General features: G+C 46.9%; 1 protein-coding gene across 1 annotated transcript in view; it reads right to left on the bottom strand.

The window, feature by feature from the left end:
• The window catches only part of CRIM1 (cysteine rich transmembrane BMP regulator 1), a 179,642-nt gene that overhangs the window by 13,764 nt on the left and 139,197 nt on the right, over positions 1-26,681 (bottom strand). Inside the window, exons 8-13 of the mRNA XM_007521003.3 lie at positions 15,994-16,122; positions 13,943-14,099; positions 10,887-11,008; positions 9,354-9,563; positions 7,676-7,891; positions 4,528-4,749 (exon numbers count right to left, since the gene is read on the bottom strand). Coding sequence (XP_007521065.1) covers positions 4,528-4,749; positions 7,676-7,891; positions 9,354-9,563; positions 10,887-11,008; positions 13,943-14,099; positions 15,994-16,122 — 1,056 coding nt within the window. The remainder of the gene's footprint in view (positions 1-4,527; positions 4,750-7,675; positions 7,892-9,353; positions 9,564-10,886; positions 11,009-13,942; positions 14,100-15,993; positions 16,123-26,681) is intronic.

The raw sequence follows: 26,681 nt of genomic DNA, 5'->3' as shown, positions 1-26,681 counted from the left end.
GTGTTGCAGGACACAGCACAGTACTGCATCAGTGATGAAACTCTTGTCTGCAAAAGCCCAACCCCAGCATGCCAGCTCTAGCCTTTTTGCAGGAAAGCAGGAGTCCCCAGAACTCACCTGCTTACACCTCCCAGGTCAGTGTCCCTGCTCTGAGCCAGTGGTCATTGTGACTGATACTAGGGTCAATGATATCAAGCACATCACTTAGCTTTCCCAGCTCATGGGGGCAGCCAGGGGCACAGCCAAGGTCCCATCTTCTGGGTGAAGACTCTCAGCGAGAGTTTTTGTTTTTTGTTTTGTTTTTTTCATTACCACTATGGGTTAGAAAGCCAGGGCTCTCCAGCACACAGAAGTTCTAATTTGAATCCAACCCATTTTAGACACAGCTGTGAAAAACTGCTCTTACAGACAGGATGCCATGATTGTAACATTATGGCCTGAAAACGCACAATACTGAACCATGAGGCCGTGGATGGTGGAGAGGTGGGATTAAATACTGACTGCGTGTGATGACACGCGCCATCAGCAACAGATGTTCCCTAAAGAATCTATGTATATTTGCATCTAAGAAAAAGATATCGAGACAAGTAAACAGAAAATAAGGAGGGAAAAAATCCAGACATCTCCCCTGTTAAGGAGAAGTATTTGCAACCATTTGCTAGTTCCAAGATGGCTATGGAGAAGAAACATAATTACAGTGTCACAACCATCTCCAGGCAAGTAAGCCTGCCACATGCAAGACCCAGTGCAGAGATTAGCATAAGACATGTAATGCAAATAAGCACAGACAGGCTCTGACCAGATGTAGTAACCCACAAAAATCATTTTTATGTACGACTTAAAATAGAACTTATTTTCACAGACTCTGAAAGATAGGCCACATCAAGGAATTTAAAAGGCTGCAAGATGTGAGATTGGAAGATATCTTACTTGGTTTGGTAAGCACCTGGGTTCGAGCTGCAGCACTGCTTGTAAGCACCAGGGCCAGTGCCAGAGAAGGAGAAGTACAGGTGGGGCTGTGGTGTTTCTCCCTTTTCTCAAACAACAGAAAAAGGAAAAAACGGCCACCGGGATTGGTGGATTCATAGTGCTGGCAATGAGCCCCAGCAATACACACACATACAAAAGAGAAAAAGAGAAAAAAAGAGCAGAGAGAGAGAGGAGAGAGAGAGAGACCAAGCTGCAGCACTGTTTCACTGCTTGTGAAGTTTCCCCCTGCAAGTGAGGGTCAAGGGCTTGAGCCTGGGTCCAGGCTCACTGTAACATATACTCTAGCAGGTATGCCTCCATAAAGCCCCTCTCATTTCCCATTCTTTTGTCCAAGGTGCCTCTGAAACTAAAACCTGAGTTCGTGTGTGTGTGTGTGTGTGTGTGTGTGTGTGTGTGTGTGTGTGTGCGTGTGTGTAGGAAGCTGGAAGATAAAAACAATTAGGGAATCCGTAGCCGCTCCATTAAAATGCCTGGGTGATTACCACTTAGTTTCTTTCTAGTGCGAGGCTAAATTCCTAATGATGGGTATTATAAGCAATTAGACAAAGCTGTTCACTTTTCAAAATTAATCATCAATCCTATTAATTGTCTGTATTACATCCTATTAAATTAGCACACATAATAGGAGGCCTTTCACACATGCAGAGAAGCACCATTGTTGCACAGTAGTGATCTGATCGTTTCACGGGGAGGCTTGCCACAGGAGAGACAAGGCTTTTGGAGGCTCACCAATGCGCAGTTCTCTCTGGGCAGGAAGATGTCTGCTTCGCTGGGGCTGGCAAACATGCCTGGTGAGGGCCCAGGTGCTGGAGCAATGCCTTAATTAGAGATGGGCCTGGGGTTTTAGGGCTTGTGTGTGGCTAGTGAGGCAGAGTCCCCCAAGGCTGGGGAGACAGACACAGACTCCAGGGAGGTCAACTGGATTAAGGAAGGGCTGAGTTTAAACTGAGAACTCCAGAATGCACAGCACCACCACTGGGTCCCGCTGCCCAGAGGAGAAATCAACACTTGTTTCCTTTTTGCTACTGGGGTTATCATTATCACTAGGGCTTCCCGCTCACAGTCCAGGTGGAATGAATATATGACAGACAGTGAGAAGCGGAGAGGGAGAGAAAGACAAAGAACAGACTCCACAGCACTGCACCAGTGCTCAGGAAGTGTCTCTCATAAAAGTGTCCCACTGTGGCAGCCAGGGGCTGGAAGCTGGGTCCTTGTGCACGGTAATGTGGGCATTCTACTGGAAGAGCCAACTCTTGGCCACGAAAACAATCTTCCGCTCCCCTACCCTATGCCACCTCCAAATACGTACTTAAGTCTTAGTTCATGAGCCAGACACAGAGATAGGCCAGAGCATCATTCTGGCATAAAGCACCCAAGTCTAGCACTCAATCGTTTCAATACCCTGAGCCTGCCTGTCTCCTTACCAGGTATGAGGGCCTGTACTAAAGCCCAGCACCAAACGGAAGCACCATGGACGGCACTGGTGAGGAAGGGACAGGGGTGGTGGAAGAGCGCTGAGGTGCCTCTCCTCTCTCTTATTAATGAAGAATGCAAAGCGCTGGGTCTGGGGCTATACAGAAGTCCCCAATTCATTCTCTAGCAACCCAGGCACACACCCCGCCCACACACAATCTTCAGAAGAAGCCAGCAGAGTCCCAGGGAGCAAACAGTCAGAGAGGAGATGCCCATGTGCTTGGACTTGAGAAAGGATGACATTCAGTCACTTGCAGTGTTCAGTATGATGCTTAATGACTAGGTCAGTAACGAAAGAACGTATTGGGAGCATACAGATGCCACAGCTGAATGTCCCAACATGTTCCCCCCGCCCCCAGAGAAAACTCAGGATCTTTGGGACGTCATTACACATGTCAATTAGCAGCGAGGAGGAAAATGGTAAAGGAAGGCAGCGTAGGGACAAAAAGGCAGGGCCCATATCTTCTATGACTTTTGGCCAGTTCTTTGGAAGGTAAGTGGTGCTAAACTGAATATAAGCTTTTACAAATTTTGAAGGTCACTCAGGAGCTACAGAGTTTGCAGGCATGAAAGGTGTAACATTTCCATACCCCAGCCACTAAAATTTTACGACAATTTTCCTGAAACTTCCCTGGTCTAGAGCTGACGACCCCTACTAAGTGTGACTACATTCTACCCACTCCCCAAAGTGCCAGGGTTTCGAGAATATAACACATAGCTGGCCATGGGCATAGGAGAGTCCACTAGATCAGACAAAACATGCAGCACTTCTCGGCCACAACCCAAACCAAAAACTTTTGTCTTCCCATTTCAGATGCCCAAGCGTGCATTATGGGGCCCAAGGAAGTGGCCCTGGCTGCTGGCCAGAGGCTGTGGTCCAGAAGAGGGCGCTGTCCTGACAAGCTTGAGCAACTCTGCCCTGAGTGCCACCATAGAATTACTACAAAGCCCTGTGGCCAGAAGCCCCTCCTTTATCTCAGGTGGCCCCCCCACAAGTGGACGCTATCACTTTTAGCCAGAAAGCATGGCCCAGTCTCCAAGCACAAAGGCACGGGGATCCGAAGTGAACACCTGCCTGCCTATTCATGTGCTATTCTAGGCCTGGGGTTCCCCTGGTCTCAGCTACACATGACATAGGAGCAAGAGATGAGACCTTGCTCTCCTGTGCTGCCAGGGCTCGAACCCAGGGCCTTGGGCATGGAGAGGTATGCAGTTTACAGGTGAGCTTTCTCCTCGTCAGAGAGCATTTCTTGATTCTCAATATGCTGCTTCACACTGGGAGCACATCTCTATCCCTCTCCCCACTGCCTGACAGAGGACACGGGGAGCATGGGGCAGGCTGGGCCGGAAAACAATGAGAGGACTGGTGTGGACGGATTATCAGGCTAACGGCTGTCCATGTGGACTTTGCAGCCACTGGCCCTGAGTGGTAGAGGAGAGATTGTGCGCTGGTATTGGGGACCCTGTGACTCATAATGCTTGTTATTTATGGGTACGAGTTTACAGTACTATTTTCCTGTCGACCCATTTCTCTAATTATTAAGAGCTATATATTAGAACTACAGAATGCCTGACTAGTCATGGCAGAAATTCTTTGTCTTCTCTTGCTATTCCTGTCTCCAGCCCCTGGGGGGGTGTTTGGCACACATCAGGGTAAACAGAGATAATGGGTCAAAGGGCCCTACAGGCAAAGAGCCTTATCTGATCCCCCTTGAACTATACTTACATCTTTGGGGTTAGGTCAGGAGTTGCAGAGTAAACAGAGAATTTGATGTGAGTATTTAAATTGGAGACAAGCCTGATGTGGAGTGGTTTACAGATTACGGGAGGGATTATTCAAATACGTATCCCTTGAGATGTTTGTACTTGATGGAGCTGCTCTGATGTCTGCACAGATACTCAACAGAACACCCGAGAGGGAGACGTCTTGGTGAGGGCCACCTCTGGACATATGCTGATACTGGCCACCTCTGGACTCCTCTCTCACTGTCGATGGCACTCGAGCTAAGTCACTGGATCCAGGGTTCGCGCTGGAACCCGTGGCACCCGACACTCCGGCCTTACCCAAACAGTAGGGACAGCACTGGCCTTTCCTCAGCACAGGTCGCTCGCAGGACACGGAGGGGCAGGATTCAGAGTAGCAGCTGATGGCACCGTCCACACAGACACAGCTGGTGCACACGTCGGGCTTCCAGGACTCAGCTGCCAGGAAGATCTCGCCGTCATCATTCTTGCAGTAGCTGGGCACGCTGCCGTTATGGGATGACGATGGCTGCGGCGGCGGCTCTGCAAAGGGACAGAGGTCAGCAGGGGAGACCACTGAGTGAGGCCTGGGAGATGAGAAACTACCACACAGACACAACGTCCAAGTAATGTACTGTCACCTTGGTGACTTGATTTTTACAAATAAGGCCTCCTTTGGGGAAAAAAATTAAAATGTTCTGATGTTAATTAGAATTTCTACTTCAGTTAAAAATTCAGAAACTGGGGGCTGGGTGGTGGTACAGAGGGTTAAATGCACATGGTGTGAAGCCCAAGGACTGGCATAAGGATCCTGGTTTGAGCTCCTGGCTCCCACATGTAGGGGAGGTCACTTCACAAGCAGTGAAGCAGGTCTGCAGGTTTCTGACTTTCTCTCTCCCTCTCTGTCTTCCCCTCCTCTCTCCATTTCTCTCTGTCCTATCCAGCAACAATGACAGCCATAACAACAACAACGATAAACAATAAGGGCAACAAAAGAGGGAAAAACAGTCTTCAGGAGCAGTGGATTTGTAGTGCAGGTGCTGAGTCCCAGTGATAACCCTGGAGGCAAAAAAAAAAAAGATAAAAAAAAAATCAGTTAACTTGGGAGCCAGGCAGTAGTGCACTTGTTTGAATGTACATGTTCCCATGCACAAGGCCCTGGGCTCAATCCCCCAGCCCCCACCTGCAGGCAGGAAGCTTCACGAGCAGTGAAATACTGCAGGTTTCTCTCTTTTATTTATTTATTTTTAATTTATTTTTATTTATTTATTCTCTTTTGTTGCCCTTGTTGTTTTATTGTTGTAGTTATTATTGTTGTTGTCCTTGTTGGATAGGACAGAGAGAAATGGAGAGAGGAGGGGAAGACAGAGAGGAGGAGAGAAAGATAGACACCTGCAGACCTGCTTCACCGCCTGTGAAGCGACTCCCCTGCAGGTGGGGAGCCGGGGTTCGAACCGGGATCCTTATGCCGGTCCTTGTGCAGGTTTTTCTTTCTGTCTCCCCTTTCCTCTTAATTTCCTTCTGTTCTATCAAATATAAGAAAAAAATAAAATAAAGCATTAAAAATCTTTAAAAAAATAGAAACCTACATTTTTTTTTACCGTGAATCTCAGCTTCTTGACCATGAATTTATGTGCAAAGGCCAGAGAAACTGGGAACTAAAAAGAAGAAACCAATTTAACGTTTTTGAGTTTCAGCTTAGTAATTGTTGTGGATTTTTTTTTTTGGGGGGTGGTGGTGGTTAAAACACATGTATGTTTTCCCCCTTTGCAGTATTCTTCAAGTATCTTCACCACTTTTTAAAAATTTTAAAAAAATATTTATTTATTTATTCCCTTTTGTTGCCCTTGTTTTTTATTACTGTTGTGTTTATTATTATTATTGATGTTACTGATGTTGTTGTTGTCGGATAGGACAGAGAGAAATGGAGAGAGGGGGGGAAAGAGAGATGGGGAGAGAAAGATAGATACCTGTGGACCTGCTTCACCGCCTCTGAAGTGACTACCCTGCAGGTGGGGAGCTGGGGACTCGAACTGGGATCCTTACGCCGGTCCTTGTGCTTTGTACCATGTGCGCTTAACCCACTGTGCTACCATCTGACTCCCTCTTCACCACTTTTTGGACAAGTCAAAGACATACTGTCATTTGTCAGTAAGAGCTCTTCTCTTTTTCCAGGTGGATTTTCACACTATGTGTGCTTAACCTTGTGTGCCACTGCCTGACCCCTGAGGTGGACTTTCCACAAGATCGTCTGAAACCATCTGGTGCAGGAGACTGTCCCTCCGTGAGAGGAGGGAAAAAACAATGGTGGAAGCCGGTCAGAGGGTACACCAGGTAGGGCACCAGCTTGGCCATGTGTATGACCCAGGTCTGAGCTCCTGGTACGTCACATGGGCGCACTAAGGCACTACAGGAACTTAATGCTATGGTCTTCCCCTTCTTTCTAGCTGGAAAAAAAAAAAGACTAAAAACTGGACTAGAGACCCAGCTCAGGAGTCTCACCCACACTCGAGGCTCTAGGTCCATCCCCAACACCCCCTAAAAAAGAGGAAAACATGCTGAAACAATCAGGACTTGCCTTTCTTCCTCCCCCCCCCCTTTTTTTTGCCTCCAGGGTTACAGCTGGGGCTTGGTGCCTGCACTACAAATCCACTGCTCCTGAAGGCTATTTTCCCCCCATTTTTGTTGCCCTGTTGTTGTTATTATTGTTATTGCTGCCACTGTTGTTGGATAGGACAGAAAGAAATTGAGAGAGGAGGGGAAGGCAGAGAGGGGGAGAGAAAGATAGACACCTGTAGACCGCTTGTGAAGTGACCCCCCTGCAGGTGGGGAGCCAAGTTCCTTGTGCTTTGCGCCATGTGTGCTTAACCCACTGCACTACCACCTAGCCCCCTTTCTTTCTTTCTTTCTTTCTTTCTTTCTTTCTTTCTTTCTTTCTTTCTTTCTTTCTTTCTTTCCTTCTTTCTTTCTTTCCTTCTTTCTTTCTTTCGCCTCCAGGGTTACTGCTGGACCTTGGTACTTGCACTACAAATCCACTGCTTCTGGTGGCCATTTTTTCCATTTTTGTTGGATAGGACAGAGAGAAATTGAGAGGAGAGGGGTAAAAGGGAGAGGGACCGAGAGACACCTATAGACCTGCTTCACCACGTGTGAAGCGACCCCTGCAGGTGAGGAGTCGGGGGCTCGAATCCCAGGTCCTTGTGCTTTGTACTATGTGTGGATAGCCCAGTGTGCCACCACCCAGCCCCCTAATCCTGACTTTTCTGAAGCCACCTATGGCATCAGGCATGATGAGGGCAAAATGTGGGGTGAAGAGGGAGGGTTAGGATACATCTGTATCAAATTATTTTCCTTTATTCACTTTTTGCAGGGAAAATAAAATAAAATTTTATTTATTTTGTGTAGGAGAGATAGCACAGTACTGTCCACCATCCACGGAATCTCCTCATCTGCTCACCGGCCCGGTTACCTGAACACTGGGGGCAGCAGGAGTCCTGGGTGCGCAGGGGTGAGTGGCAGAGAAGCGGCGGGCACACCTCCGTCTCACACAGCACCCGCCCACTGTGGCAGGTGCACTGGGTGCAGGAGTCCACACTCCACGCCTGGCCTTCCACGAAGTACTCGCCACCAGGGGCGTGGCAGATAGAAGGTGTGCTCAGTTCCGGCTTCTGCACCACGAGCTCATCTGGGGAGGTGACAAGAATGGGGATAAGAGTGACTAGTTTGTAGTCTTCCCGCCCTGGGAGAAGCCAGGATGGGGGAGAGGGACAGACGTAGGTGTCTCCTCTATTCTCGTCATGAGAAGTTTGAAGGGGATATGGCCAGAGAAGGCAGAGCAGTCGCCAGCTTTGGGAAGAGGGTTGGGAGGGTTAGTGGTCACAGAGAGGTCAGCCTAGGAGACAGGGCAGCCACTACACATGGGACTTACACAGAAGAGTTCTCAGGTACCAGATTTTAAATGTGTGAAATATGTGGTCGTTCTCAATTTCTTCATTTCACAAGCGTGTGGCCTACCCACTCATTAGCAGAAAAACAGTTGGTGAGACAGCATGATGGTCCTGCAGAAGACTTTTATACCCGAGGCTCTGTGATCTCAGGTGCAATCCCTAGCACCACCATAAGGCAGAGCGGAGCAGTTATCCGTGTCCTCCTCACCCACATTGAAATCAAATACTTACATAAAAAAAGAACCAGAGAGTCCAATAATTCACTTTCTTCCAGATATTACATTATAAATGGCAAGGCTTTACAAATAAAATTAACACACACACACACACACACACACACACACACACACACACACACACACACACACACCCCTCCAGCCCCACTGCCAGGGAACCAAGATGTTCAACATTAACACAGCACCTGTGTGTTACAGGTGTGAAGACAGAAGACTGGGTGTTTCACAGAAATGGAGTTCAGAGACCAATCTAGTGGAACAAATGGCTCAAAATTGAGAATGGCAGCTGTAGCCTAGGTAGAAAGAGTCACTTCATCACATTATCAGCCGTGAGCGATGAAGTCTGCAGGGGCAGGCAGTGGGTCCTCTCTAAAGGAGGGCTCACAGTGGATCACTGTGCAGGCTGCACCCTCCTGCTACTTATTATGTGTGTAGACAGCTGTGTCAAGTATAAACATCTCAAGGGAGTACATAAACATCTCAAGGGAGTACATTATTTGAATAATCTCTCTCCTTGTACATAAACTACTCTATATCAGATCTGTTACTACAATTCTAGTGACTACATCAAATTAATTCTATGTTTACTTGGCAAATCCTGACCTCCCCACCCCCCACCCCCGCCCCGTAGGATGTAGGCATAGTTCAGGGGTATCAGGAAAGGCTTTTTAGCTTGCAGGGCTTTTTGCCCTGACCTGTGCTGACGCTGACATCCAGCCAAATATACCTGGAGGCTGGAGACAGGAACCACAGAGAAAGCAAAGACTTTCTGGTAGGACGGTCTAATACAAAGTTCTTAATGATGAAAGAAGTGGGCCACATATTCATGAGTTAACAGGCATTATGAATCACAGGGTGCCAGTCAGGCTGTGGCTGACAAAGGACCATGAAGTGGTGACAAGCACTGAAAGCTCTCTCTCCCCTGCACATACCCCATTTTTTCTGGGTGGTGGCCGGCTCTCACCTGAGCAGGAGGGGCAGCACTGCCCTGGGTGGATGGTGGGGTGGCTGCAGGCGGGCACAGGGCAGGCAATGAGCCCACACATCTCCCGGCCATTGTGACAGTAGCAGTCCCGGCAGCCGTCATGCCAGCTCTCCTCGTTTTTGTGGTGGTGGCCATCCATGGACAGACAGGTACCTGACAGGATAGGTGGACTGGCTGACGTGGGGCTCTCTGCAGGCAGAAGGCAGCTGGTGAGGTGACAACCACCCCCCGGGGCCCTACCTCCAGAGACCTCACAGTAAGGCCACCTAGCCACCAGCACATAGGGACCAAAGCAGCTCAGCACAGGGCCCAGGCTGCTGGCAAGGCTTGAATTTGCTCTTGGTTAAGAAAGAAAGAGAGAGAGAGAGAGAGAGAGCAAACAGGTTTCTCTTGGGACTGTGGCTGGTTTTAGTCATTTCACTGGATTTCTCCATGGCAAACACTGTGCGTATGTTAGACACAGACTGAGCTCGGGGAGGTAGAGAGCATGCCTTATCAAGCACAGGTCCTGGGTTTGATCTCCAGCACCATGGACAGTGCTCAGGGAGCACCATGGATGGTGCTTCCTTGTCTCTCCCTCTCTCACTCCGTCTGTGTGAAGTCCTAGATTCACTCCTCATCATCACATAAAAATGCATATAGGTCCAAAGTGATTACACAGAAAGACACCCACTGAAAAATTCTGACTCCCTGGAGCCTCAGATTTGTGTTCAATGGGTTAGCTGTAACAGAAACTAGGTTACTGCTTATTCACACCCCTCGAAACATGAAGAGGATACACAGGGCCTGGCCCAGTGGTGGAGTGGGGGCCAAAGGACTTGTATGCATGAGGCTACAGGCTGGACCCCTTGGCACCACCCCATTGGCTGAGATGTGCTCTGTCCCACCCACCCCACCTTCAACTGAAAATAAATCAGTTTTTAAAAGAGGTGATGATGACTGTGAAAACTAGCTTTAAGGACTGTGGACTGTTTATCCCAGGGGCACACTGGGGGTTGGGAGCCACAGGATAATCAGGCTCCCACCTGCAGGGATATCTCAGGAGGGAACGAACAGTCCCAGGCAGCAGGGGCAGCACAACACGCCCAGCTGCCATGTGTTCACTAAGCAAAATATCTAAATTCTCCATGAAAAACTGCCAACAACACACGGAAGCCCTCTGGCAAGCTACACCCCTATCCCCCCAAACCTGGGCCTTGAGAAGGGGTCCTGGGGTCTCATTTGTGTTTCTCCAGGGCTGTTTTCTCCAGCAAAGTCTCAATGGAGCTCAAGGTGCTTATGGACAAAGTGCTGGGGACAAGGGGAGCTGACAAGCTATGAAGTGATTAACTGGGCTGATGTGCTTGTCCACCACGGTCACTTTCAATTCTGCCCTGAACATCTGTCCATTAAGATGCAGGGGAAGGGCTGGCCCCACACCACACAAAGGGACGGTGATTACTGGAACTGCTTCCTGGACAATGGTGCCCTTCTGTGTGAGTCTCTGGGGGGGGGGGAGGGGGTTACACATACCTCTGCACTTGCAGATCTGGCAGCCGTGGCTGTCCCGCTGGAAGCCCAAGGGACAGATTTTACTGCAGGAGAGCTCTGGGCACTTCCGACAGCGACAGATGTCACAGCCGTGCTTATTCTTCCTGGGTGATTAAAATTTTGTCAGAGGTGAGAAAAACCCCCAAGGTTTCAAAGGCTGCTCCAGCACCCAGGCCCAGGGTCACGGGCGGGATGGTGCAGTTCTATAGAAACTCTGGGACTGATGCTCACAAGCTCCCTGTGGCCAGGACTGCCACCCACCCAAGACTGGACTGGAGAACTGCCCGACCACTCAGGCACTTCTGGGGATGTGGCCTCTGCAAGCCTGGTGACAGGGCTGCTGACTTAATTAGGAAGAGAGGTCCTGGAATGTAAATAGATGAAGGCACAGTTACTCAAGGGGGAAGGCAATGGGGCTGGAGGCCAGCAATTGGGCAAAATATCCTTTCTTTGGTCAGAGCTCCAGGCTGCCTCACAGAGCTCCATTGTGTGACATTTCCAACACTGATGAGATTCTTAGTCAGATAGCTGCTGAAACTTAAAGGGATCAAACACAAGTTCCCAAGGGGAGAGTTATAAAAGGCTAACAACAGAAAAATCTTCATCCTTGGGATATGGCCAAAGTACACAAGAAAAGGTTTATCAACTCCCACCCCCCCCCTTTTTTTTTTTTTTTTGCCACCAGGGTTATCTCTTGGTGTCTGCATGATGAATCCACCACTCCCAGCAGCCATTCTAATCCTTTTATTTTTACTTACTTATTTTCTCATTTGATAGGATGGAGAGAAATTGAGAGGGGAGAAGGAGATAGAGAAGCAGAGAAAAAGAGAGACACCTGCAGCTCAGTTTCAATTCTCCTGAACATTCTCCCCTACAGGTGGGGACTGGGGACTTGAACCTGGGCCCCTGTACATGGTAACATGTTCACTCAACCCAGTGTGCCACTGCCCAGCCCTAGGCTTATGAACTTTTTATTTCCTTTAATGAACTAGGGTACCTAGAATTTGTGCTGAGCAGAAAGATGATAAAAACATAAACAAATATCATATCAATATAAAACAACAGGGTCATTGAAGCTGAGAGCTCTTGGACCAAAAATTTAATTGTTGCCAACAATTCCTTATTCTTTCTGAATGGAAACTGTTTTTGTCAGATATAAGAACCCTCAGGAGCTTCTTTGCTATGTCCTGCTGAGTCCTCTCCCAAGCTCTACCTCGGCTGGTTTTGGGAGAAGGAGGAATGACTCTGCTTACCCTCTGGTTTCAGCCCAAGGAGCCCTAATGGTAACAGAGTAACAGCTAAAAACAAACAAGAGTCCTTCTAGTTTTTCTCATCTTGGACAAAGTGAAGGGTCTCTAAGCCTCACTGCCTTATAACCCCATCACCCAAGCAGCAAACGATAGAGTTTGCTATGTGAGATGAGAAGTGAACACCAGGATCTACTTGCTTATTTCAACATCGTGCGGATAATGATTTACAATGAATTATTCACACTCGGGCCAAGATCAAGGAAAGCTTTTCCGGATTTGTTCATTTTCTACACTTCTCTATCCAGATTCTCATCCCTTCCTCTTTTTGTCAGCATCTGCTACACACACACACACACACACACACACACACACACACACACACACGGCACTCAGCTAGTGCACAGGATGGTGGCCTCCCTCCCCTAACACTCCCATATGGTGTCTCACCCAGAGTCTCCTTTCGAAGCCGTCCTTGAAGCAAATGTACCAGCCAGATAGGAGGGATCATTTATCTATGGTGGCTGGCTAGGCCCTCTGAGACTGCCTTATCGACAGGAATACAAAGTGAAATCTGCAGTCCTATGAGAGCCCGCCCCCCTTTCCAAGATGAAGCCTTGAATCTGGGCTGCCACAAATGGCTACATCATGATAGGCACACTTTCTGAATGAAGAGACTACTTTTCTTGGCCTCATCGATACTTTTTTAGATTTAAGAACAATGAAACTTTATTGGTGTGCTTGGGAAAATTTTAAGAATGATGTTTCCAATTTAATGATGTAATTAAAAGTAGAACTGAGATGCCTTCTCAGCCCTGATCTTGAATTCTCAAGAGAAGGAATAAAGGTGATGACTTGAAGAAGGTGATGGAGCTGTTGCCCTTATGACATTCCCCAAGCCTGGAAAGGCAGAAAGACTGGGACGGAAGGGTGCTCAGGAAGAAAGGCCAAGTCAGATTCTGTAAGGCTGCTTATTAAGGCAGCAATCTGATACCGCGGCAGGATTAGATGGTGGTACAGACTCCAGAGACCAGTGTGAAGAGTTTATCTTGTCCCTGGAAGAATCTAGGTTTTTCTGGGGTTTGACTCAACTGAAGATACTTGTGAGGTCATCATGTATGTCCCACAGGCAGCAGACAAGCTGGAACAGTTGGAGATAGCTGTGTCTCTTACAACTCTAGGACCTTGTAAAAATTTCATTCCCAGGTGGTGTGCAGAGGCCCTGGCTAAAGGGGAGGTGGTAGGGGTGGTGGTGTGTGTCCTCCTCTTGTGTGCCCGAAGGCAGAGTCACAGCTAGGCTCTGGCCTGTTTGCATGGAGGATTAGAGAACTGCACTGATTCTTCTTTGGATGCACCACTCTTTCCCTAGTTTTATTTTTTATTCACTTAACAAAACATGCACATACCCTGGGCTCAGTTATGACTGGTTCCCTCCCTCCCCGCTCCCCTCTCTCTCCGGCTAGCAAAAATAGTTCATTAAGGACTGCTTTTTGGAATTTAAAATGATGTAAAAGTAGGGTCCAGGAGAGGTTTCAGTGGATAGAATGCACATCTTTCATACCTGGGGCCCTGGATTTGATCCCCCAGCACTGTGTGGGAGCACCAAGAACAGCATCAAGAGAACTCCATGGATGGCGGAGCAGCATTGTGGTGTCATTCCTACACACCCCCCACCCCAAAAATAGAGGAAAAAACACGGGCAGGGGAGACAGCTCAGTGGTACAGCACAAGTGCAAGACTCTGGGTTCCCTACAGGAAAGAAAGATGACGAGAGACTGAGGAGGTACATACAGGTATCCGAAAGGACAGCGCTTGTCACAGAGCATGGGCCTGCACTTCCGCGGCCGTGGGCGACACTGGCAGAGTTCGCAGTCGTGGGCATCAGTCAGGAACCCAAAGGGACAGTCCAGGGTGCAGCCTCGCTTCAGGCCAGAGCACAGCTCTTCCCCTGTGAAGACAAGACGGCAGGCAGGTGTCTCCAAAGGCCAGGGTACAGGCTGCTGCAATTCCTTCTGCCTTTCCTCCTGCCCACCTCCTCTCAAGGCCTCAATGACAGCTCTCCATCCATCTCAGTTTTACAGCCCCATCTGTGCATGAGCCAAGATCAAAAAAAGGGGATCTGGGGCCAGATGGTGGCACACCAGGTTGAGCACACACATGACCATGTGCAAGGACTAGGGTTCGAGCCCCCGTTTTTCTTTTTTGCCTCCAATGTTATCGTTGGGGCTCGGTGCCTGCATTATGAATCCACTGCTCCTGGAGGCCATTTCTTCCCCATTTTTGTTGTCCTTGTTGTATTTATTATTATTGTTGTCACTGCTGTTGTTGTTGGGTAGGAAAAGAGAGAAATCGAGAGAGATAGGGAAGACAGGGGGAGAGAAAGATAGATAACTTCAGACCTGCTTCACCACTTGTGAAGCGACACCCCTACAGCTGGGGAGCTGGGGGCTTGAACCGGGATCCTTACACCAGTTCGTGTGTTTAACCCGCTGTGCTACTGCCCTACCCCCAAGCCCCCATTTTTCCACCTGCAGGGAAGAAGCTTCATGAGCGGTGAAGCAGTGCTGCTGCAGGTGTCTGTTTTTCTCCCTTTCTATCTCCCCTTCCCTCAATTTCTCTCTGCCCCATTAGTTAAAAATAATAAAAATACATATTTTAAAAAAGGGTGGGCAGGTCAGGTTCTTTTCTGCTCATCAAGATTAGAATTCCAGGCTTTGGTTATAATATATACAAAGAAGTGTCCAATGTTGCATAGATAGATTTCTATACACATGTGTAGATTTCTCCATCTGGTTGAGAGCCCTCTATGTAATTTGAGGGGCTAGATAAAACTGAGTGCATTTCTTCTCATAAAAGTTGTTCCTGGGGGAGTCAGGTGGTAGTGCAGCAGGTTAAGCGCACATGGCATGAAGCGCAAGGACCGGTGGCATAAGGACCCCGGTTCGAGCCCCCGCTCTCCACCTGCAGTGGGGTCGCTTCACAAGCAGTGAAGCAGGTCTGCAGGTGTCTATCTTTATCTCCCCTTGTCTTCCCCATCTCTCTCGATTTCTCTCTGTCCTCTCCAACAACAACGATAGCAATAACGACAACAATAATAATAAAAACAATGATGAACAACAAGGGCAACAAAAGGGGAAAAAAAATGGCCTCCAGGAGCAGTGGATTCTTATTCGTCATCTCTCCTCAGTGAATACCACATGCTGCTGAAACATGAGTATCAGAAACATGCAAGCTGAATTTCACCAGATGATTCCACTCTACCACACATCCACACGACGCAGTTTCTAACTGCCCTCAACGTATTTATGATGTAGAGTGTTAGACAGTGGAGTGTGTGTAGCAATAAAAGGCTTCTTTCCTTTAAAGTGATACCTCTAACTACAGAGAGGAGATATTCAGTATTCTATAGTTGGATGCCCAGGTAATTGGTGTGTGTGCGCGTGCGCGTTTGTGTGTGTGTGTGTATGTGTATTCATGCCAAAGTGATATACAAAGGTTCCTGTTTAACTACCCATTATTTGAGATGGATAGTTTGCCTCCCCTCAGCAGAATCTGGAGTGATGGCCATACCCTGTAAGCTAAGACTTAACATTTCAGGAGAAACGCAAGAAGAGTCGTAGCTGGCAAATCAAACGAGTAGCAATTAGCAGTTCAGCAGAAGTTTTCTAAGATTTATTTGGGGGAGAGGCTGAGTTGGGGCTTCACTCATGCATAGATCTCACCTCTCCAGTCCACTTTTAAAAAATTCAGACAGAAAGGGCTGGATGGTGGTGCGATAAGTAAGTAAGTAAGTAAGTAAATAAATAAATAAATAAAGTGAGGTCCCATCTTTTGTAACTCACAGTTTTTGCACTGGCAAGTCCGACAGCCATTCGAGTCAAGTCTGAAGCCGTACACGCAATCCGTCTCGGTGAGGGTGCAGTTGGCTAAGGCTGCACATGAGGGCGGGTCGATGGTGATGTAGGTGGGCTCTGATAACAGAGAGGGAGGGAAAAAAAAAAGAATGAGACATATGCTTGCCCAAGATGCTCTTCAGTCTCTGAAACCCTACAGAGGAGGGAGGGGTCTCCTAAGCTCGACCAGTGCTTTTCACCCAATCTTAAATTTTCAAAGTTGTCATTATGTCTTCAGCCTGTAGATGAAGAACTTTCCTTTCTCGACTTTTTGAAATCTAGATGCTCCCTCCTGTCGGAGTGATCTATGCATCCTCTACAGAGCTGCATTCAGCACTTCTCTACTGGTCCGTCCATAGACCATGGATCACAGGGGCTGAAATGAACACCATCTGAGTTGTTAACTGTCCTCCTAGTTCTTCTGGATGCTTCCTAAGTTGATTGTCTCATGAATCACAACGTTCTTTTTTTTTTTTTTTTATGAATAAACGAGAGGCATTTATGAGAGGTTTAAAACACCGTATTTCTCTGCTCTTGCATGCACACCTGATTTTTTGAATTATTTATTTATTACTGGATAGAGAGAGAGAGAGAAATTGAGAGGGGAAAGGGAGAAAGAGAAGGAAAGAGACAGGGAGACACCTGCAGCCCTACTTCACTACTGGTGAAGCTTTCCCCTATACGTGGGGACCAGGGGCTTGAACCTGAGTCCTTGCACACTGTAATGTGTGTGCTTAACCAGGTGCACCACCGCCTGGCCCCATGCACACCTGATTGTTACAGATGAGAGGATGATAAGGGCCAAGAAAGTTCTAGAAACTAGGCAACGTGGATTCACACAGTGGGGAGACAGAAACCAAAGGGATGAGGGACATGGATGCAGGGATGTAGCCTGTTTTCAACCAACAGATATTCTGAACTTCTTGAGAAGAAATAAACTAGTCCCCACAGTTCGTGAAGAGCCAATGACAGAGTGTCCTCAACCTGTGTGCAGACGCAGAGGTAGGCTGGCTCACAGGAGTTGACACAGCAGCCCAGTGGCAGGCTGGGATCAGAACAGAACAGTGGCTCCTGACCCCCTGGCCTGCACTCCTCTGGTTTCTTCAGTCCGTTCCCATTTCACCTCTGGTGAAAAAGTGTTTTAAAAAGTTGAAAAAGTGCTAGGAAAAAGTGTATTTGCGGCTGTGGCTGCTGTATGCTTTCATCTGTCTGCTAGAGGGGGTGAGAGGACAGTCCATGCAGGTTATAGGCAGCTGAGACTTGTGGAAGCGAGGGATTAACAGTGCAGAGAGGGGGAGGCTGATCATTCACAGAACTGTACAACTTGAAGAACTTCACTCTGGAATTTTCATGTAAATTCCCCATTAAAAAAAACAAACTGATTTTCTTCAAAGACTGGTGCATCTTTTCTGTTCAGCACGTAGAAACACCAATGAGTAGTTGAACCTGAGGCAAGTTGTAAAACACAGGGGATTAAATATGGTGATACTATTTCTCTAAATGTTCTTCATATTTGCTATAAATACCCTGGCTTTCAAATTGAGACAGTGCTTTTTCTTTTATCACTGCCTGTTTGCTCTCTCTTTTCTTATTATTTTCTTCTCTATTTTTGGTGGCATTAGGGCTTCAGGCATGCATCATTCTACTTTTTCATTGCTTTTATTGCAGAAATTGAGCGGGGGTTGAGGAGGGGGCGGGGAGGGAGGCACCAGAGCCATCCATAGTATTCACGTGGTGTGGGCCCGGAGCTATGTCTCAGAGCATGGTGAGCCACGCACTCATGTGGTGTGGGGCCAGGAGCTATGTCTCAGAGCACGGTGAGCCATGCACTCTTACTGGGTGAGTTATCTTTCAACCTTTTCACTGCTCTTATTTCCTACACAAGATAAGAACTTTCAGTCTTCAGGCACAAAATGGCCAATGTTTCGGTGAAATTATTTGAACAAGAGGCCACGTGAGTGAGGGGGAGAGACAGCCTGCATCAGGTTTAAGAAAACCTCACTGCAGATCATCCCACTGAGGAAGGGTTCAGGTCCGTGTTCTACAGAATTCTAGAGCAAGGACCAGGGATGGATCCTCAACTCTATGCCTAGGCCCTTAGGAAAAAGACAAATCTGAACCTCACATTCCTGGCTGCCATTTCAGATTATCAGCAACTTTTGCTTTCAGGAAACATGCTGTGGAAAAGCATCGACAGTACTTGAGGTGGATTACACTGACACCAAGAACACACAGAAATCCTAGGGTAGGGTCTCACTCTTGGAAATTTCTGAGGCCCATGGAGATGTTCCCTCCCTCCATGGTGAGGTGCAGGCTACTTAAAGTGTTATGCTAATGAGTGGGATTAAGACTGTGATTTGTAACCCAACCTTGGGCAGGATAAAGTGGACAGCAGTGTCTTTAAGAGCTTAATTCCAACTCTGACCTGAACAGCCCTACCTCTGCTCAACACAGCTTCACCTTCTCAGGTGCTCAGGCCCCAACACATGGCAAGCACAGCTGTCTCTGGGAGGGCGACTCACACCACAGTTTCCCCACCACACTGTCCAGAACAATTCTGGCTCCAGTGAGCAGATGAAGAGCCAAGTACCATGTACTGCTGAGTACATGGTGCTGTTCTATGAAGATGCAAGGTGCACAGTTTTGGTGAGGCTTGTTCTGGGATGCCTTCTGGGCATCAGGGAACTTGGCAGGATACTAAATAAATAAATAAATAAATAAGCAAGCCTCATGTGTCCAAGATTGATAATTCCCCATTTACTTATGATTACATCCAACAGATGGAAACAGGAAGCAAATGCACTTCACATTCTGAGCCTCAGTATTTAATTTCAACAAAGGGAAGAGTTCTCAAGAATACAATTAATGGGAGTCAGGCGGTAGCACAATGGGTTAAGCGCATGTGGTGAAAAGAGCAAGGACCGGCATAAGGATCCCGGTTCAAGCCCCCAGCTCCCCACCTACAGGGGAGTCGCTTCACAAGCAGTGAAGCAGGTCTGCAGGTACTTTTCTCTCCCCCCTGTCTTCCCCACCTCTCTCCATTTCTCTCTGTCCTATCCAACAGTAATGACATCAATAACAACAATAACTACAACAACTATAAAAAAAAAGGGCAACAAAAGGGAAAATAAATAAAATTTAAAGAAAGAATACAATTGATTCATGACAATTGCCAATTTACTCTGGACTCTTCAGTTTTGCCTCAGTGGCATCTGTTAGACACAACGCTCATGATATATTAAATTCAGTAGGCAGAAATGTCTTCTAAAGGTATTTCAACGCCAGTCAGTTTATTATACTTATCAGTAAGTATGGTTTTTCTTTTCTTTTCTTTTTTTTTCAAATTCAGACTGGAACACCTCTTAAGAGTCTTCTAAAGGTGGGGGTACTCAGTGAGGGGGTACTCACTGCCAGAGTCCTATGCCATGGTGTTAAAGGCTGGTCTGTATCAGAGACATAATACACCCAATAGCTGTCACCTAAGGTTTCAGCTGAAATTCTCTCTCCTCCTTTAATTTATTGCTTGGGTTGCTCCTCTCCTGGGTCATCTTTCTATTGGCTACATTTCTCTAAGAAAAATATCATAGTTAATGCTATAAACTACCAAGCAGGGGGAAAAAAAAAGCCCTGACATTAACCTCAACAGGACAGAGAGCTTGCTTTCAGCTCAATTATATGGACATGTAATCTCAAGAATTGGCCCTGTTATTTACATTACGATGCCTTCTTCCCCTTCTTCCTCTTCCTTCCCTTTATTTATTTATTTATTTTTTTTGACAATGAAGCACTGGAGAAGAATTGCAAGGCAAGTTTTTGTTCAAGTAACTAACTTCAAAGGGAGAAGTGTCACAGGACATCTTGAATCCCCAGCATTGGGATCGGGGTGACAGCATACTGGTTATGCAAAAAATATTTTTTTGTGCCTGATGCTTGAGTCTTGAAGCTTGAGACATAGCTGGGTAGTCCTCTGGTCTGTCTGTCTGTCTGTCTGCCTGCTGCCTGCCTACCTACCTACCTACCTTTCTCCATCTCTCATTAAAATAAAATAAATAAAAATATTTAAGGTTGAGGTTGTATTTAGAGTCCTCAGAAATTCACCACCAGGAGTCAGGCGGTAGTGCAGTGGGTAAAGCGCACGTGGAGCAAAGCGCAAGGACCGGCGTAAGGATCCCGGTTTGAGTCCCTGGCTCCCCACCTGCAGGGGAGTCACTTCACAGGCGGTGAAGCAGGTCTGCAGGTGTCTGTCTTTCTCTCCCCCTCTCTGTCTTCCCCTCCTCTTTCCACTTCTCTCTGTCCTACAACAACGACATCAATAAGAACAACAATAAAACAAGGGCAACAAAAGGGAAAATAAATAAATATTAAAAAGAAGAAGAAGAAGAAATTCACCGCCAAGTGCAGGCCCACCTCCACACCCCTACCCCAGTATCTATCCAAGCAAGTTCTTGAGGAGTAAGAGCTGGTTTACCAGAATCATGACATCACAGCTAAGACTGCTTCTAGTCCAGATCAACTGAGTTAAAACACTTGCCACATCAGTGAAACATATGAAATGTGATGAGAGCACCCTAAAATCTGTTGATTCCTCTTGTCCATACACCAGTGATTGGATTTTGCAAGAGATTCTGGTGGGTCTTGACCTGAAGACTAGAGGCTCTCACTTAAATCCCACATTCCCAGGCTCTTACAATACATGGGATAGAATGCTGGAATGACCAGCCAGAGGATGCATGCCACGTGGTGTTGCCACATCCTTGGTGGTTATCAGCTGAATAGCTGTGCTCTAGGAATTTCAGACAGGGATGCACTTCTGGGAGCAAAATGGAATTGTCCCTCAATCAGCTAGTTCAGCAGAGATGTGTTAGTGGACTTCCTTCAAAGGAAAGAAATGCTCTTGCATTTTCTCAGCTAGGAAGAATGTACTAAAGGACTAGTATCAGCCTAATATAAGGTAGCTGAAATGCTGGGACATAGACACCATGATGGCAGGGAAAACAAAAAAATATTTTTAAAAAAATTTATTTATTGGATAGGAATATAAATAAATAAATAAATAAATAAATAAATAAAGGTAGTATGGGGGTCAGGCAGTAGCACATCAGGTTAAGCACACATGTCACGAAGGACTGGTGTTAAGGATCCTGGTTCAAGCCCCCGGCTCCCCACCTGCGGAGGGGGGGGTGTCTCTTCACAGGCAGTGAAGCAGGTCTGCAGGTGTCTGCCTTTCTCTCCCCTCTCTGTCTTCCCCTCCTTTCTCAATCTCTCTCTGTCTTATCCAACAACAACAGCAATAACAACAACAAGGGCAACAAAAATGGGACAAATGGCCTCCAGGAGCAGTGGATTCATAGTGTAGGCACCAAGCCCCAGCAATAACCCTGGAGGCTTAACAACAACAGCAAAAAAAGCAGGATGGGTGAAGGAGATGGACGGAGAGTAAGAGGGACATCTGCAGCTCTGTTTCACCACTTGTGAAGCTTTCCCCCTACAGGTGGTGACCAGGCACTTGAACATGAGTCCTCGCGCCCTCAAACTAGTACGCCACCACCTAGCCTCACAAAATATTTTCTGAACCTTCGTTATTTTAAGATGTGCCACCACTGTGGTTCCTTGGCTTCCGAAACCATTCCTGGTCACTGGTGCTTCACACTCAGGTGGATGTGGCTTAAATGGAAATGGTAATAGATGCTTGGCACCTCATCTGAATTACTCCACTGAACTGACTTGGAACGAATACCTACAAGGCTCTTCTCATTACCTTGATTACGAGGAACCTTTTATCTCTCGTAAATAATACTAATTATCTCCACTGAGAAACGAGAGAAGTGTACTCTCTGATCAGCATGCCTGGCAGCCAACTAGCAGCTCTTCAGTATGGCGGGTGAGTCTGGAAAAACCCCTGTGGAAGGCTTGCAGGGCCTCCTAGGGTCCTTAACTCTGAGCGAGCTCAGAGAGCCGTGGTGGTGTGAGGGGCTGGGCTGGAGGGTCTCTCCCAGAATCTGACTCTGATGAATCAGTCTATGAGTGTGTGTGTACACGTGTACACACACACACACACACACACACACACACACACACACACACACACACACACGTCTTCTTTCTGGGGTGAAAAAAAAAAACTCACTATAGGCAAGCTTTCAGGAAAACAATTTAAGGCAGATAGATTCCCCCATTTCCTCTATAAGTTAGAAAGGCAATTTCAAGTAGAAACAACAAGATAAATGGAATGATCCCTATCTGCTCCTTATGTCTCTTATGACTTCTCCTTCTGCACTTCTGTCAAAGATTACACATTTTATGTAGCTCTTCTCTGTAAATTCACAAGTCTGTGTTTCTGAATGAAAGAGGCAAAGATAGGGTACCCAAGGGTCTCTTTTCTGATCTAACTCAGGGATATTTTCTTAGGAATTTTATTTTCAGGGGTGGGGGGTTGGAAGGAAAGTGTGGGGGGGACTGGACATGGTTTTAGCCATGTGAATCGCTAATGACTGGGAAAATTCCAGAGCTTCTCTCTCTTTTTGGCTAAACATAGCAGGCCGGCCTACCATCCAGTAGGGACAGGGTCTCTGACCAGTGCCACCAAGCTGCAGATAAGCAGTCTCTTTCCACTTCTGCCAGCCCTTATCTGTCCTGCTGTGTCTTTATATGTCACTGTTACCACAGCAGCTTTGTCAACTGTGACCATAACTAGTCAGAAATCTATTCAAATAAATCACCAGGTTGTCAACATAAATGCAGCCTGGGGAGAGAAGTACCATTAAGATGACATTTCCCAAATGCCAGAAGGAAGATACTAATAATGGAGACAGTAAGGAAAACAAAGTGAGGACACACACACACACACACACACACACACACAAATATTCCCTAATCTGGAAGTGGGAATTTCCATGGGTGATGATGTATATCTGAGAAAGTCTCATTAAGTCATACAAAAAAAAAAAAAAAAAAAAAAACTCCAGTTGGAGATTTCAGATTCTTTCACATCCAGTCATCGTTCTTTGTCTCTTTGTATATATTTCTCATAACAACACCTACATCCTTGTAATTTCTAAAGCACTTATCTCAGAGCAGTTTATTTTTAAAATGAATGGAGTGAAAATGTTCCCAAATTTGAATTATTTTATGATCAGATAGAGAAACATCCCTGTATTTACTTTAGGCCTATTTATTCACTTGATCCACTTTTTCCAAAGAATCTTGGCTGTGGGATCTATTTTCCTTCCTTTACCAATCTCACATTTAATAAGAAAAGACAGTAGTGTGATTATGAGATTATTATGAAGACCACAAAAGAAAAATTAAGACAATATTTTAATATAGAAGGGGGTATCTTTTTAATTTGGCTTAAGACAGGTCACAAAATGACCGTATTCCAAGAAAAATCTAGGCCTTCTACTTAACCATATTTTATTCTGTCTGATACTTTATTGGTTTTCACAGATACTATATTTCTTGGTAAGTGCTAACTGGCTATAGCATTCCATATTTGCAAGTACACATACATGTATGTATGTTTGTGTGTGTACATATGTTTTAATAGCTAACTTCAAGTGGGGGTGTGAGACTGCCAGAGCTCTAGCATCTTAACACTCTCCCCCCACCTCCCACTGGCTCTGGGCCATTGGGGGAGCCCCAGGGTAGAAGGGTCTGACATCAGGGGTGCTTGATTCACAGTTTATAACCTCAGCATCCAGTTTCCTACCTGGCAAAGAGCTGCTCTTTGCAGACAAAGGAGAAAAAACAAAATAAGCAAAACAAGCAAAAACATTATCTGAGGATCCTAAGTTATCTGCTAAAGGAGGGTATCTTCTCCACTCACTCAGTCTGTCCCCAGCAGGGTGGTTCTCTCCTCTCAGAGCATCTGGAAGCGCAGACATAGGTCCCTTGTGACTGCCATCACAGAGGCTGTCCCTTGAAGGACACAAAAAGGGTAGCCAGCACACAAGCTCCAGAGAAGCAGCGAGCTAGACCAGAAGGCCGCCGTGAACCAGTCCAAAATGAGACTGGAGGCAACACCACTCAGCAGGCAGATTCAGTTAGGACCTGTGTCTCTGGCTGGAGGAGGCCCAGCAATACCCTGGGTAGAGCAGAAGGCCTCCCATCCAAACTCTTAATATGTGACTCATACCCCACCCTCGAATTTCACTGATCTCGAGGGACCCCGCCCCCCTTCCGAGATGACATGATGCCACATGAAGCAGGCATTGTTAGAGCAGTCCCCAAAATTCACCAGGCATGCTCACTCAACCCAGCCTGGGCTGGGTACAAAGCAGGAAGACTTTTCAGCAAACCCACCTCCTGATTAAGCAAAAACTGGTAAAAACTGGGGTGGGGGAGAAGAGACGGCAAGAGTAGCTTCTAGGAGGGACCCCACCCTGAAAGTGGGGGTGGGGGTCAGGAGGTGGCACGGAGAGGCAGGTTTTCCCCTGGGTCAAGGGCAAAATTCCAGCGGAGTCACAGGAAAAGAACAGGGCTCCAAGGCCAGGTCACAGGAAGTCAGGATAACAGTAGCTGAGACTCAGCCTTGACCATGGAGCCAGGAACAAGAGTCGCGTGTGGATGGGAGCCAGGACATCCAGAACATTCCCTGTCTCCTCTTCTTCACTCCCTGTGGCCTCACCCTGGGAGACTAATGAGGCTGCTACATGTTAGGCATGGAGGATTTGGGGTCAGAAGGGTAAGGTTTTTTTAAAAAAAATTATTAATTTTATTTACTATTGGATAGAGACAGAGGAAGAGAAATTGAGAAGGGAGGGGGGAGATAGAGAGGGAAGGAAAGACAGACACCTGCAGCACTGTTTTATCACTCGTAAACTCCCCACCTAGCCACCCACCCACCCGCTGCAGGTGGGACCAGTGAATTGAATCCAGGTCCTTGCGCACTGTAATGTGTGTGCTTAAGCAGGTATGCCACCACCTGGACGCTAGAAGATTCAGTCTGAATGCCAACTCTTCTACCATCCAGGGGTTGGATGCTAAGCCTCTCTGGGCTCCTAGAAACATCATTCAGACAGCCTCAACATCACACCAAAATCAAAGAAGACCACAGGGTGGGACTAGTCTGTAGACTCTAAGGGCTCCAAAATGTTCCTCCTCACTGATTATCGGCCATGGCAGCCCTGGGATGCTTTGGAGCTATAGCTGGTCCTAGCCAAGGACTGAATGAGCCAGGCACCCTTTTGCAGACCTCAAATGTCCGGTGGCTAAAAGGTTTTGACAACTGGCCTGGCATTCTGAACCCGGCCCATTGTCACGGAAGCATCATTTTCTATCTCTACAACATCTCAGGTGTTGGGGGTGGAGGGTGGGTGCTGGCGGTGCCTTTTCATTTGGTCTGGGAAGCTTTGGAGCATATTAGTGACTGGCCACTGGTGCCTTTCAGGTTTGCTTAGCAGCATCTGATGTCATTGTTTTTCATTCTGCCCCAGACCAGGGGGTAAGGGAGAGAAGAGAAATCTCTTCCGGCTGGGCTCAGTCGGTATGAGCTGCAACAATGATTCTGTCTGTCTGTTGGTCTGTCTGAGAGCATTATTCTTCTCCTCATAGAGGAGCTTTCTTGATCTTTCGGGATGAGGGTAAATCCACTGCTCTTTCATTTCTGGTAGCTTCCACCCCCTACCCACCCACCCCCTGCCCTCTAGTTCTGCCCTTCTCACACTGAAAGAAGATAAAGAAACTACCCATCTCTCGAAGCTGTCTTTGCATAGCAAGTCTGAGCCTCAGCAGGGCAGTGAACTCAAATGTCAATAACAAATGTGTCTCACTAGTATGTACCTTCTTATTGATGAGAACATTATCTAATGTCCTTCCACTAATGTCCCAAACCAAGGCCACAGTGCAGGCAGGACAGGCAAATGGTGAGCATGAAGAGAAAACACACACATACACATACACACACACACCTGGGGAGAGAGCAAAGTCTTAAGAGGACAGAACTTGCATGTTTAAGGCCCAGGTTTGAGCAGAACAGTACTCTGGTCTCTCTCATAAAGAGAAATCTTAAAGTAATTCTTGTAGCAGCTCTGCCTTTTTTTAAAAAAAGAAAAAACAGCTTGACCTAGATTGGAAACAGTTAACAGTGATGGACAGACAGGATAAGCAGATGACAAATTCCTGATGAGACTGAATAAGTGCTCTTTCAGAGCTGAGCAGGACTCTGCTCTCTCACACATAAACAAGTATCAAAAAATAAAAAAAATAAAAAGAGGGAGTCCAGCGGTAGCGCAGTGGGTTAAGTGCACATGGCGCAAAGCGCAAGGATCGGCTTAAGGATCCCCCGGCTCCCCACCTGCAGGGGAGTCCCTTCATTAGGCAGTGAAGCAGGTATACAGGTGTCTATCTTTCTCCCCCCCCCCCCCGTCTTCCCCTCCTCTCTTGATTTCTCTCTGTCCTATCCAACAACGATGACATCAGTAACAACAATAACTACAACAATTAAAAAGGCAGCAAAAGGGAAAATATTTTTTAAAAAATTTTTAAATGAATGAAATCAACCTCACTTGGTTAAAAAACAGACGCAAGGTGGTCTCAAATGTTCTCTTTTCAAGTGAGGAATGTGGAGCTGGGGAGATGGCCTAATGGTTCTGCAAAAGGCTTTCATGTCTGAGGCTCTGAGGTCCCAGGTTCAGTCC

The sequence above is a fragment of the Erinaceus europaeus genome, chromosome 3 (genome assembly GCF_950295315.1).
Source record: "Erinaceus europaeus chromosome 3, mEriEur2.1, whole genome shotgun sequence".
NCBI lineage: Eukaryota > Metazoa > Chordata > Mammalia > Eulipotyphla > Erinaceidae > Erinaceus > Erinaceus europaeus.
Note: the sequence above shows the minus strand (reverse complement) of the source record. Positions and strands in the feature narration are given on the sequence as shown.